General features: G+C 30.9%; 2 protein-coding genes across 2 annotated transcripts; one reads left to right on the forward strand and one right to left on the reverse strand.

The window, feature by feature from the left end:
• Window positions 1-9: 9 nt before the first annotated feature.
• LOC132927583 (uncharacterized) lies at window positions 10-13,206 on the reverse strand. The gene is made up of 16 exons (XM_060992137.1): window positions 13,047-13,206; window positions 12,860-12,877; window positions 10,604-10,636; window positions 9,640-9,699; window positions 9,261-9,287; window positions 9,104-9,157; window positions 8,908-8,977; window positions 5,888-5,925; window positions 5,739-5,756; window positions 5,247-5,279; window positions 4,937-4,954; window positions 4,792-4,824; window positions 3,327-3,386; window positions 2,068-2,088; window positions 1,915-1,968; window positions 10-1,659 (listed from the first exon to the last, which is right to left on the reverse strand). The coding sequence occupies exons 1-16, from the start codon at window positions 13,129-13,131 to the stop codon at window positions 1,580-1,582; spliced, it is 702 nt and encodes a 233-aa protein (XP_060848120.1). The 5' UTR covers window positions 13,132-13,206; the 3' UTR covers window positions 10-1,579.
• LOC132927584 (uncharacterized) lies at window positions 2,117-3,293 on the forward strand. Its single transcript, XM_060992138.1, has one exon. It carries the CDS (start codon window positions 2,316-2,318, stop codon window positions 2,682-2,684), a length of 369 nt encoding a protein of 122 aa, XP_060848121.1. The 5' UTR covers window positions 2,117-2,315; the 3' UTR covers window positions 2,685-3,293.
• Window positions 13,207-13,882: the final 676 nt, after the last annotated feature.

Here is a 13,882-nt window from a genome sequence, read left to right on the forward strand (position 1 = left end):
ACATAATAATAAAAGTTTGATGATATAATTAATGTTACTGATATTTGACGGAATATACAGTATTTTTGAATATAATATAATTTCGCGAGTTTGCAATACTATAAAACTAATGAACGTGAATACGCGTGTACTGATCAACGCGGCGGTTTAAATTGCGGCGGCACTTATACGTATCTAGCCTTCCCAATGACAGGTGTCTCAGAGTAGTGTAATAGAAAATATAACACGTGAATACGTGTTTACGGTTTAAACTGTTTAAAGGTACGGCGGCAGCACTTTAAGTTGCTATTCTAGCCTTCCCGACGGTGGGTGGCCCAGAATAGTGAAAAGAGCGAAAACTACGACACGTGAATACGCGGTTACGGTTTAACAGTACCGCGGTGGCACATTACTATACTCGGCTCGGCTCGGCACGAAACGACGATACTGAAATTACGCGGCGATATCAACGGACGGTTATGGCTCACAGCTGATCGGCCGAGCCAGTGACCCTTCTCTAACTCGCTTTTGAAAGCAGCCGAAAGAAGAAATCACATGTTGACCAGGTATCAGCTGTGAACGTATCCGATCGGGAAAACTGAGAGATATCGACGGCTCGGCTGATGGCTCTTATATGAACATTACTGATGCCAAATAGTTTGGAGTTTTCTGTTTATTGAACTATGTCTTTTGGTAAATAATTGTGATGGTTTGCTCTTTTATGGAATAGGTTGCTTTGGGAGTGTACCGAAAAGTTCTGACATTATTCTTATTATTGGAATAAACATAAAAGTTTGCAAAGTTCTCACGGCCGCCCGGGAACCAAAAACTGGATGCACATTAGCGCGCTCTATTGTCGCGTTGACGGGACTATTTGGAGCGATATCGGACTTACGCCACTATGTCGAAGGTTGTGAGTAAATTTGCTGAATAAAATTTCCGTGGTTTTATGTTTATTACATGCACGACTTCAACTGCGACACGTGTGCAGTTGTTGCTTAGTGTCTCGCCCCATCTTCAGTCAGTTGTGAGACCCTATATACATCGTTTCGAAACACCTCTGTCACAACAAGAGGCCCATAGTATTATAGTATTACTTGATTACCTCATTCCTGGCATCTTCCCACAGTTTAGAGAGGCATATCCACTCTTCAGCCGTAGTCGAAAGGTCACGCAACCTAGCCAATTCGAATCGCGGTTGATAGCCCTTAAATAGCTCAAATGTAGTCTGCCCAGTCACTTTGGATTCGCTGTTGTTAATTTGGCGCTGTACCTCCACACAAGTCGTGAGCTGCCACTACGATACTATTTGGCATCACGAAAAGTTGTTTACCCTGGTACAATCAAACTATACGGCAACTTGTCCCCGAGAGTATATTCTTGCGCCATCGCCCATTCGACTTTCATTTGGATATTTTCTGGTTTCAACATTAGGGTCACGATTGGCCTCAATATCTTCTCCTACACTACTGCAGATGAATCCAAACATGAATTTATAAGGGAAAAGAGATAATAAATAATACGATTAGTAGATTAAGGTAATAAGAATATTTAATATATTTCGTAAAAATTATAATGGAATTAAATAAACAACTTTAAATTATGTAGAATCCGTATCTGTAAACGGATCTACTTGATTGGATAATGCGTTACAAAACGATGTTGGACCTTTAAAATCATCTAAAAAATAATAATATTTCAGTATGATTATGTTAGTTACTTTATTTACAACTGTACTACTGGATTATAGTTTTAATGAACTCGCATATCATAGGTATTATGTCTAGACTGTTTCTGTATTACATTTAAACAATCACGTATCCAGGATAAATTTTTTGGGGGGGGGGTTGTTAAAATATTTTTAATACATGAACTAAAAGATGTGTAGTTAATTTTTATTATATTATAAATATACACCTATACTTTATAAATTACCTTTTAATATATTCCCATTGTAAGAATTTATAAATGTAAATGCATAACCTTTATCTATTTAATTAAATAAAAGTAAACATTAAATAATACTGTATAAGCTTTAAAATGTATATTCAATTTAAGTACCAGGTAAATATTCAAACTATTACTTACTTAATGTCCGCGCGCTGTTATCTAAATCAACGAAGTAATATTATATAAATAAAACGATCATATATTATTTTATAATAAACATTAATTATATACACGTTTTATGTGGGTAGTAATATTATTTTTTATTATTTGTATATCATATTTTATATATATTTTAGAGTTTTGAATCTATCAATACGAAACTCGATCATCCTGCTCTTAAATAACGCAACATTGCAGCTCAAAATTTAAAATATCAAGCGGAAAGGATGGTAACCAGAGGCAAAGGCATCCTTCCTCCTTTAAAAGTTGGTGACAATGAGCTGGTGTCAATCCCATCGGTAGACCGAAGGCGAGGAGATGCAGCCAACCTTCTTGCAGTTATCATAGAAGAAAAAGATGGTAAATTTCGTATTGGGACTAAAGAAGGGATTATAAGCACACGGCTGGAGCGGAACAGTATGGAAGCTACAAAGTACTGTTCTCTAACGACTGCAGACGTTCAACAAAATGAATATTCATTACAGAAACTTGTTAGATTAGGGTCAGTTGGGACCGGACAAGGCTACCGACGTTGTACATGTCGTACGAATTGCACATCTAAAAAGTGCACATGTAAAAAAAATAATGATGTGTAATTCGGCGTGGCACCCAGGCTATACTTGTCAAAATGTTTAAATATAATACAATTTTTTTTTATTCACTTTTTTTACAAATTAAAATGTATTTATTATTTTGTTATATTTCCGGTGTTTTCAACATATTTTATTTAAGTTATGTTTATATATTTTTTAAGAAGTCTTGCCTTTTTTTTATTTTTTATATACATATAATTTTTATTATTACAATTTGATTTTATCATATTTCCAGTGTTTTTTACATTTATTTAAATGAAATTATGTTTTATAATTTTTTTAAGAAAGGTCTCGCCGATTTCACGCAATCGGCAGTATTATGCACTTTGAGTTGCCGATTTCACGTATTCGGCGACAACGTTGCTGAATTCATGAAATCGGCGATTTCATAGATACGGCGTAACATATATAATTCATATTTTATAAATCTTGACATACGTGGATCAATTATTATCATATTAATTTATTTTTGGTTATATAACTGTGCTAAATATGTGTATTTGTTAAAGGTTCCCATTATGGCATTATATATGTATATTATTAAATATATTTCTTATATATTATTACCCATAATATTGTCACTTTATGCATGGAAAAATATTTAAATATAATGAAAAAATTAAAAATGAATATAAAACTACATACATATTCGTTCAAAAGCTGCATTCAAATTATCTACATCAGAGTACGACGAATGGGACGCATCTGTAAAATGACAATAAATTTATATTACATACCTATACATAATTGTCTTTTTGGTACTCACTGTTTTTATATTGCTTTATATTAAACTACACGATACTGTAGTTTACCTCCCTAATTGTTATTATATAAGAAAAGAGACGGAATATTTGAATTCAGTTCGTGTTCACACTGCCTACACACAACACGTTTCTTATCGACAGTTGCTATTCAAACAGCTACCATAGCAAACAAGTCGTGGCAATAAATATACTCAGATAGGTGATAATTGTGGTTTTTAGTTTAATACCATAGTTACGCGTATTAAATAAAAATGACCAGGACGTAAACTGAAAACACAAAACATTTATTCAAAAAAAACAACCGTTGAAAAGTCTATCAATTCAAAAAAACTACAAATCCAACCGTTATAGAAATACCTATTATTTTATCCCACTAAATATTATTTTATCGATATTTATAAAAAGAAATCGAATCGAATTTTTAACTTAATACTATAAGTATAACTTATAATTAAACTTGTATTAAATTTTAAATATTTTTTGGAAAGCCAAATTTTTTAGAGGCATTTCATGAAAAAAAAATTATTATTTGTAAACTACAAATTACTATTGCAAAACACCTAAATTAGGTATTGAAACATTTATATTCATCAATAATAATAAAAAAAATCAAAAACAAATTAGAAAAATCAAAAATTTTATTTATCTATTATTAGCTTAAAAAATTTAATATATTTTGAAAATGTAATCGTAAATAGATAAAGCTATAATAAATATTTTAAATATTTAAAATGATTCGTTTCTGAGTTACAGCAAAATAAAAAAATCTATAGTTATAACTGGTTATGCGTAAAATTTCCCGTTTTTTCCCGTTTGTTACTTTACACGGTTTTTTCCTGACGCTTTTGAAAACTACAAGAATTGTATTACTTTAACCACCCTAAAGTACCATCTAGATTCATTTCCCTTTTCAAAGAGAAGCTGACGTAAAAAATTAAACTATTCTTTCTACTCCAAAACAAAATGACAGACAAAAATAATAAACATACATCATTGTAAAATCAATACATCCATCACTCCGTTCAGAATCTAAAAGACATTTGACACATACATATGAAGAAAACTTTAAATTTCGATAACAACATAATAAATAAATACAAATAAGATAACTAACAATTTTTAAAGTCGTTTAATTTACCAGTAACTACTCAAATGTATGAAGACCAGATGCTACGGAGATGATGAATTATTTAATATGTGTACTCTTTATTGAGCTAACATGGCTGTTGAAATAAAATGTAGTAAAACAAAAATTAAATATAATACATAAAAATACAATTAATAGTTCGTTAAAATTCTGTCAAATAAAAAATAGATGTACAAAAATATAATGTAACTATATTTACCGTCGGTCGCCAACCCATGGCTGTCCATATTACCTGTAAAAGGTTAAAATTTAACCCTAATACTGCTTTTTTATTAAATACATTGTATGTATTCAGACAAGAAATGTGTAAATTGTAAAATAAAGTGTAGATAAGTTTCACTTACCTACGCATTCGGTGTTAACTTGAATGAAAAAAATACAATATTTAGTTTTAGAATATTATTGTTAATAATCATAAAAAACAAATATATATTTAATATTATAATTATTTATTCTATAAGAATAAGAATTATTATTATCCTTAACGATGAATTATTTAATATGTGTTCTCTTTATTGAGCTAACATGGCTGTTGAAATAAAATGTAGTAAAACATAAAAATTAAATATAATACATAAAAATACAATTAATAGTTCATTAAAATTCTGTCAAATAAAAAATAGATATACAAAAATATAAAGTAACTATATTTACCATGGGTCGCCAACCCATGGCTGACCATATCACCTGTAAAAGGTTAACTCTTAAATGGCAGAAAATAATTATATTATTTTCAAAAGCATATTGCGTTGCGATGGCGAGAGTCGAAAAGTAATATGTATCAATGACAGAAAAACGTTTGCAGGAGGAGCTGTTGGTGAGGGTTGCGTATGAGCTATACATACTATTTTTTGAAACGCCTTATGATATTATAAAACTCTATAATTGGAAAATTGTAAATTCCTCCCAAAGTAATTAGATAAAAATAAGGTCTACAGTAAAATCCACAGTAAAATATCCGGGTGAAAAAGGTATTTCTGTCCAACAAAATAAACAGGTACAAAAATGGATTTGCAAATTGCGCCCCGAAAAATAAATATTTTTAATTAAATTTTTACTAATTATATAATATTACTTATGCATTGTATGTATTCAGACAAGTCATGTGTTAATTTTAAAGTGTAGTGTGGATAATTTTTTACTTACAAAGACACTCTACGCGTACTTGAATAAAAAAAACAATATTTTGTTTTAGAATATTATATTATATTATAATTATTTGAATTTAAAGAATGAAGATTATACATAAATATTAACCCATCAATTAGAAGAAGAAATAACAAAAATACACTTACTGTTACTAAGTGTTTCGGTTGGAAGACGTGTAATTTCACTAATAAAATGAAATTATAACAAAAATATTAACAAAAAACTATAGTTATCCATGTCTTTATATCACTAGTATCTGATGGGAAAGTGGTCACCTTCATTTATTGTCAGAATGTTTAAAGAATTAAACAATAAAATTAAAATAATAATAATCTATATTTAAAATCATTCTGCGCACCCGGCACAACTCGGCGAATGGGTACAAACAGACTACTGATAAATATAAGACATACTAAAAAACATATAATCGATCTCTATTGTCATTTGTCGTCGTGGTCGGTCCGAATTGTCGTCCGGTGCACGCCGACAACGTACACAAAATTATATAATATAATAATAGATCGAATTATATAAAAAGTCGCCGTGCATCGTGTAGACCACGGTGATTGTATAGAATAATATATAACATAATAATAATATTCAAAATCACTACATATCAAATAATATTATTGACTGCGCCAAATAACAGAAAGTAAAAATGATTTATTATGATTAATAACAGTATTTAACGGACTAAAAATTCAATAAAAATAAACCCTCATAAATAGTCTGGTATTTAACATTTTTTTTTTTTTTTTTATTGAATATAAAATATGTAAGTGTTGTCCTATGCATTACAAATCGGCATTTCAGTTTTTCAGTTTTCACTTAATAAAACACGCACTCAACACAATTCGACCTAGATAATAATTTTTGCATGCAATTAAAAAATATTATGCTTACGCCAGGGGTTCTTACCGGGGGGTCCATAGATGGTAACTGAGAGGTCCACGGAGTGGCTGTGAGTTTTTTTTTAATAACCCAAAAATAAATACGGTCCAAGATTTCAAGGCAATATCGGAATCAAAACAACAGCAAATGTTACATCAAAATTTGTTTTTGACTATAATAAAAAGTGATTATTCACAATCATTTATTATAGTATTTGTAGTATTATGTCTTAGATTTATTATCATTAAAACATATATAAAATAAAAATTATATCTATTAATTTATATATTTATAAATAAATTATAAAGGTTAAGAATCTATGATTTATATATATATATATATTTTGGAGGGAGGTCCGTGATTATATTTTATCCTTTAAAGGGGTCCATGGCCCAACAAAGCTTAAGAATATATGGCTTACGCAATAAAATATTTCGATAATGCCTTCGACCTACCTTCCTTGATACATCACCGTCACTCACAGAGAACACGTTATTTCGGATGAAAGCTATATTGTGCGAATAAGCACTCCTAATAGCGGTTGGCGCATTACTCTGTCTTACACTATTTAAACTATTCAATTGTGTATCTGTCAATGGAACCTGTTACTATTAAGTATTAACCTATTTATTGAGGTGACCTAATTATTGCATAGTAGTATAAAACAAAATAACGTCTATCAAAAATATCACTGATAAAACAGTGTATAACAATACAAAGTTGATAGTAAAAACAAATAAACCTGCATCACCGGGTGCACCAAATATGTCCCGCGACGATCTCTTCAACGCCGCGGTCAACCTCGCTGCAACAATACAGCACGCACCAACCGCCAACCCCCAAGACCAAGACCGATAATTACGCAAAGGTTGCGGGTCAAAGTGGTCGATTGAAAGCAAATGGACACGGTGCAAACGGAAGGCGGTGGGTACGCAAAGCCACCGATCGAGACCGTTCGTCGGCGCACAGTAATATAATAGCGCGGCCGGTCAAACGCGTCGTCATTATAATAAAACAAATGTTCTCAAACTTTTTTCATGCATCGCCCACTTTGAGAATCAAAAATTATTATCCAACGCCCCCTAAAAATGTTTAAGCATACCATCTGGTAGTGTATTTTAAAAACAGTATAGTTGTCATGCCATGGCTATGACAGACGTAAAATCAATTATGAGGATATGTAGTAGAAATTTAATTTTAGTTTGAAGTTTAAAAGTACAGAATACTTTTTAATCTGTATTGCCCCACTATTCTGTTTCAACGTCACCGACATTTATTAGGGTCTTTTACCGTCCCCGTAATAACAATTTGCGTAATAACAAAAAGTGGCGATAACGCGTCTCGGCGAGCGTATAAGAAACACGTGTGCGCGGACGGACGACAAAAAAAAAGAACGGAAAACGGATATTATAAAGAACGCTATTATACGGCCGGCTCTGCACAGGCGTTACCGACATTGACCGGTCAGTGATGATCGAACAGCTATTATTAATTCGATGAAAGATAACCTTTATTTTATTATTACTATTAATATATATATTTTTTTTCTCTCCTAAATTATTATTGTTATGTATGTATTCAAAACATGCCTTTGTACAAATTGGGATTTGCCCGTTATTATTATTAAATAAATAAATAAACAACGTAATCATAATACAGGTGACTGTTCACAGAAACCTGTTAAACGTATCTTATGAAATATATTACAGCTTGTACATATCCATTATTAAATGGTATATGCCAGAACATAAACAATTAGGTACCAACATAATATTAAATAATATATTATCTAAACTTAACACACAAGTCGTGTATGATACCAGTGGCGTGGCGTAATTGTGGGGGGGCAAGGGGGGGGGGGGGCACTTGCCTTCCTGACAATTTTTTGAAAGGTATATTTTTTAACCTGGGGGGTAGGGGTGTCAGGGTTTTGATAATAATAAATATATTACATTCATTATACATTGCCCCCCCTAGATTTTTTCCTAGTTACGACACTGTATGATACATGTGACTTAAGGGATACGCGAGTCGCCGCTTCCTACAATTTTAGGTCAATAGACTTAAGGAATATATCAACCACAACTATTGGCCTTAATATCTTCTCGTACACTACTGCAGATGAACCCAAATATGATTGAATAAGGGAAAGGCGATAATAAATAATGAGGACAATAGATTGAGGTAATAGGATTATTTAGTAAATTTCATAAAAAATGAAATATTGAATAAAATGGAATTACATAAACAAAAAAATAATTTCAAAGTATTTTACCTTACGTGTTTATACGGTTGTCTATATGACTTTAGAGCCACACAGAAAGAGGAAGGATATTTATAACGAGCTAAAAATTAATAAAACATTTGAGTATGATTATGTAGTTTATTTTTATTTTTTACAACTGTACTACTGAAATATAGTTTTAGTGCATATATAATGTGTGGACTATTGAAACTGATTAAACAATTACCAAATAAATTGTCATTTCTGTAATTCTTTATAAATTCATACGCATAACCTGAGGCTGAGGATAAATTAAATCAAAGTAAAAATTAAATATTGTTTTATAAGCTATAAATTGTATGTTAAATATATGTACTAGGTAAATATTCAAAAACATAACTTACTAAGATACCCTGAGCAATAATTAGTTACTAAATCAACGAAATATTATTATATAAATAAAACAATTATTATTTATTTTATAATAAACATAATTCTGAATTATATACACGTTTTATATGTGTAATATATATAATTCTTATTTTATAAATCTTGACATACGTGGATAAATTATCAGATTAATATATTTTTGATTACCTAACTCTGGTAATTATGTGTATTTGTTTAAGGTTTCCATACTATATATGTATATTATTAAATATATTTCTTATATATCATTGGTTATACCAATAATATTGTACCATAACATCTCGTTTTCATTTTTTGGATAGATAAATATTTAAATAGAAAAATACCATTAAAAATTAATATAAAAGTACATACCTGCAGAGGATATAAAACCAGACAAGTTTGATGCATTTTCATTACTATTACGATCTGGATCTGTAAAAAAACATATTTATATTACATACCTATACATAATTGTCTTTTTGGTACTCACTGTTTTTATATTGCTTTTATATTAAACTACACGATACTGTAGTTTACCTCCCTAATTGTTATTATATAAGAAAAGAGACGGAATATTTAAATTCAGTTCGTGTTCACACTGCCTACACACAACACGTTTCTTATCGACAGTTGCTATTCAAACAGCTACCATAGCAAACAAATCGTGGCAATAAATATACTCAGATAGGTGATAATTGTGGTTTTTAGTTTAATACCATAGTAACGCGTATTAAATAAAAATGACCAGGACGTACACTGAAAACACAGAACATTTATTCAAAAAAACAACCGTTGAAAGTCTATCAATTCAAAAAAACTACAAATCCAACCGTTATAGAAATACCTACTATTTTATCCCACTAAATATTATTGAAATAATATTATTAATAATATTAATAAATAATAATAAATATTTGAAGTATTTACAATGATTCGTTTCTGAGTTACAGCAAAATAAAAAAATCGATTTTGTTATAACTGGTTATGCATAAAATTTCCCTTTTTTTTTTTTTTTACTTTTACAGGGTTTAGTTAAGTACCAACTAGACTCATTTCCCTTTTCAAAGAGAAGCTGACGTAAAAAATTAAACAATTCTTTCTACTCCAAAACGAAATGACAGACAAAAAAAATAAACATACATCATTGTAAAATCAATACATCCATCACTCCGTTCAGAATCTAAAAGACATTTGACACATACATATGAAGAAAACTTTAAATTTCGATAACAACATAATAAATAAATACAAATAAGATACCTAACAATTTTTTAAGTCGTTGAATTTACCAATAACTACAAAAATATATACAAAAATATAATATAACTATATTTACCATAATACATCAAATGTTCATTCTTCATATCATCTGTAAAAGGTTAACTCTTAAATGGCAGAAAATATTTATATTATTTTCAAAAGCATATTGCGTGGCGATGGCGAGAGTCGAGATGTAATATGTATCAATGGCGGAAAAACGTTTGCAGGAGGAGCTGTTGGTGAGGGTTGCGCATGAGCTATACATACTTATTGTTGGCGCCGCGTCCGATTCTACTTTTGGAAATTCGCGGTTATCGGACACGACTCGCGAGGTGTTGGAAACGGGAAAAGGTTACTCGGTATATGTGTACATACAAATAAATTAATGGCATTAATTACATTAATAAAACTGATACAAATATACGTATATAATAATAATAATCGAATCAACACCGTAATATACAACAAAGTATAACTATATAGTATATAATGTCAGACCTAACGGGCGCCCCGTAATAATAGATTATAATAGCTAATAAAATAGTAATAATAATATATTATTATATTAATATACACACTCCGGCCAATATAACAGAGTATCTAAAAAAATACAAATACTAATTGATTAAAATAGACAATAGAATATAAAACAACATAAGACGACCTGATCGCGTATGAAGCTGGGCGAACACGCAGAAGACCTCTCCGCCGGTTACACCTGAACTCTGGGGACTGCAATGGGTTCTTCAATTCGGCACTTTCTCCACGGGTAAGAAATTGGCCTGGTAGATTACTACGTATTATGTGAACATTCGCGGATCCAACCGCGTGGTACGCATCAATCCCGTGGATGATGAACAATAATACAAGATATGTATATACGGTGTGTCCGGCTCGTAAATTCCGACCACACGTAATATATAAATATTAATTACTGCCAAGTAACGGAGCTAGCTAACTGGCCGCAACGTTATTAGGGCGATAGACTTCGTAGCATCCGACGAGTTCAACCGCGCACTCAAAGGTATTGAATTGTAGGCGGCGACGCAAACAGGGACGCGTATAAATTGGCAAAAACGGCACAACGGCTTAAAACACGAACAAACGCGTTGACCGCACACGCGGTTTGGCCGCACAACCCGGCACTAGGCGGCGAACGGACGCAACGATGCGTCGGGCCCGAACGCCAGGAAAAAAGTGTCATATCTCATAATAATATAAAGGCTGGCCGCTGGCGGCACAGCTTATATAAAAATTAGCACTCACGGCAAACGGTACGATGGCGAACTTCGAAGAGGGAGGGGGTAAAACCGGCCGGAGAAGATTCGCCACCCGTTGCATGATCCGGGGGGAAATAAATAAGTCGCGATAATGCGCTTTAGTAGATCCGCGTTCGAACACTTATGATATTAAAAAACTCTATAATTGGAAAATTGTAAATTCCTTCCAAAATAATTAGGTAAAAATAAGATCTACAGTAAAATTCACACGTGAAAATATCCGGGTGATAAAGGTATTTCTGTTCAACAATGTATACAGGTACAAAAATGGATTTGTAAATTGTGCCCCGAAAAAATAAATATTTTTAATTCAATTTTTACTAATTACATAATATTACTTATGTGGTAAATATTGAATTGATGTGTGAATTATATAATTATTGTAATACTTATAATGATTATACTACGTTATGATTCATATTATTATTAACATAAATAAATTATTGAATGAATCATTGAACGGAGAGGGAAATATCCAACGCAGTAGCAAGGCCGAAATATATGAGTATAACTATATTGTGCAAACCTTAACTAGGCATGAATTTATTCATCCAGAATTATTTATGGCTAGAGTGGCCTTGTATAGCCCTAAGGAATGTACAGGCCTCAATGGGCTAAATATTATCTTTCCATTCTCACGTGGAATTTACTTTTGTTTATACCTTATAGCTAATTCCAAGGTGGTTAGGGGTTCCCAAACATTTCTATTTAAAATTTTATAATTGTTCAAGTACAATTATATTTACATTGTACTATTCATGTATTTGGCTTAATGTAGGGTGTAAACAGAGGGGCCATCATACCAAAACAAAAAAAGGATACAACACACGAATTTCAATAGTACGTTATTAACATTCGCACAGCCAGTGACCATTGAGGCCTACATTAATATTCTAATTGTTTTTCATTTTTTTTATTCGTAAAAAATTCATATTTTCTTAGATAATTATCTAAATTTAATATATTATACTGCTTTGTTATTAAATACATTGTATGTATTCAGACAAGAAATGTGCAAATTGTAAAATAAAGAGTAGATAAGTTTCACTTACCTACGCATTCGGTGTAAACTTGAATGAAAAAAATACAATATTTAGTTTTAGAATATTATTGTTAATAATCATAAAAAACAAATATATAATTTAATATTATAATTATTTATCCTATAAGAATAAGAATTATTATTATCCATAAATATTAACCGGTCAATTAGAATAAGAAATAAAAAAATACACTTACTTTTTTCAAATTCTGTTTCAGCAGAACCTAAACCAATAAAATAAAACGATAACAAAAATACTGACATTAATGTATAGTTAACCATGTCTGTATATCACTATAGTATCAAATAATATTATTGACTGCGTTGAATAACGTACAGGAAATGATACAGTATTTTAAGTAACAACAGTATTTAACGGATTAAAAAGTCAATAAAAAAATAAATATTGATTCCATAGCAACTGAATAACAAGTTTGAAAAATGCAAGTAAATACTCATTTAGTTTAAGTTTATATAGGTGAATTCTGTGCACTGGTGTTAACGTTCCAAAAACTGTGTATTGCAAATTAAAATTTATTATTTACAAAACCAAAAACATACTTACCAACTGAAAATCCAATAAAAAATTACTGTATAAAATAACCCGATTTAAAGAAAGTAAAATATATAAAAAATTTAAGATAAAAATATTTTCGTAACTTGACAAAATACTGTTCTACTGTAGAAAAACTGTTAACACATTTCACCTGTCGTTTAATCAAACACGCATTCAATTTAACCCAGATAAAGATTTTTTGCAAACAATTATAAAATAGTACGCTTAAACAATAGAATATTTCGATTATAAGTTCTAACTTCCTTCTGTGATAGGTACATCACCATAATTTACACAGATCACTAAACTGCTATGTAAGCATTGTAAGCTATCATTAATTCCATGAAAGATAAGTACGATAGTGCCATAGTGGTATCATTGTATCAAACATGTGGCCCGCCGCCCGCGTGCTCGTACGGCTGGCGAACGGGTGTCAGTGTGGATCGCAATAAACGTCATATTTTATTTCTTCAACAT

This window comes from Rhopalosiphum padi, chromosome 3, assembly GCF_020882245.1.
Source record: "Rhopalosiphum padi isolate XX-2018 chromosome 3, ASM2088224v1, whole genome shotgun sequence".
NCBI classification, from domain to species: domain Eukaryota; kingdom Metazoa; phylum Arthropoda; class Insecta; order Hemiptera; family Aphididae; genus Rhopalosiphum; species Rhopalosiphum padi.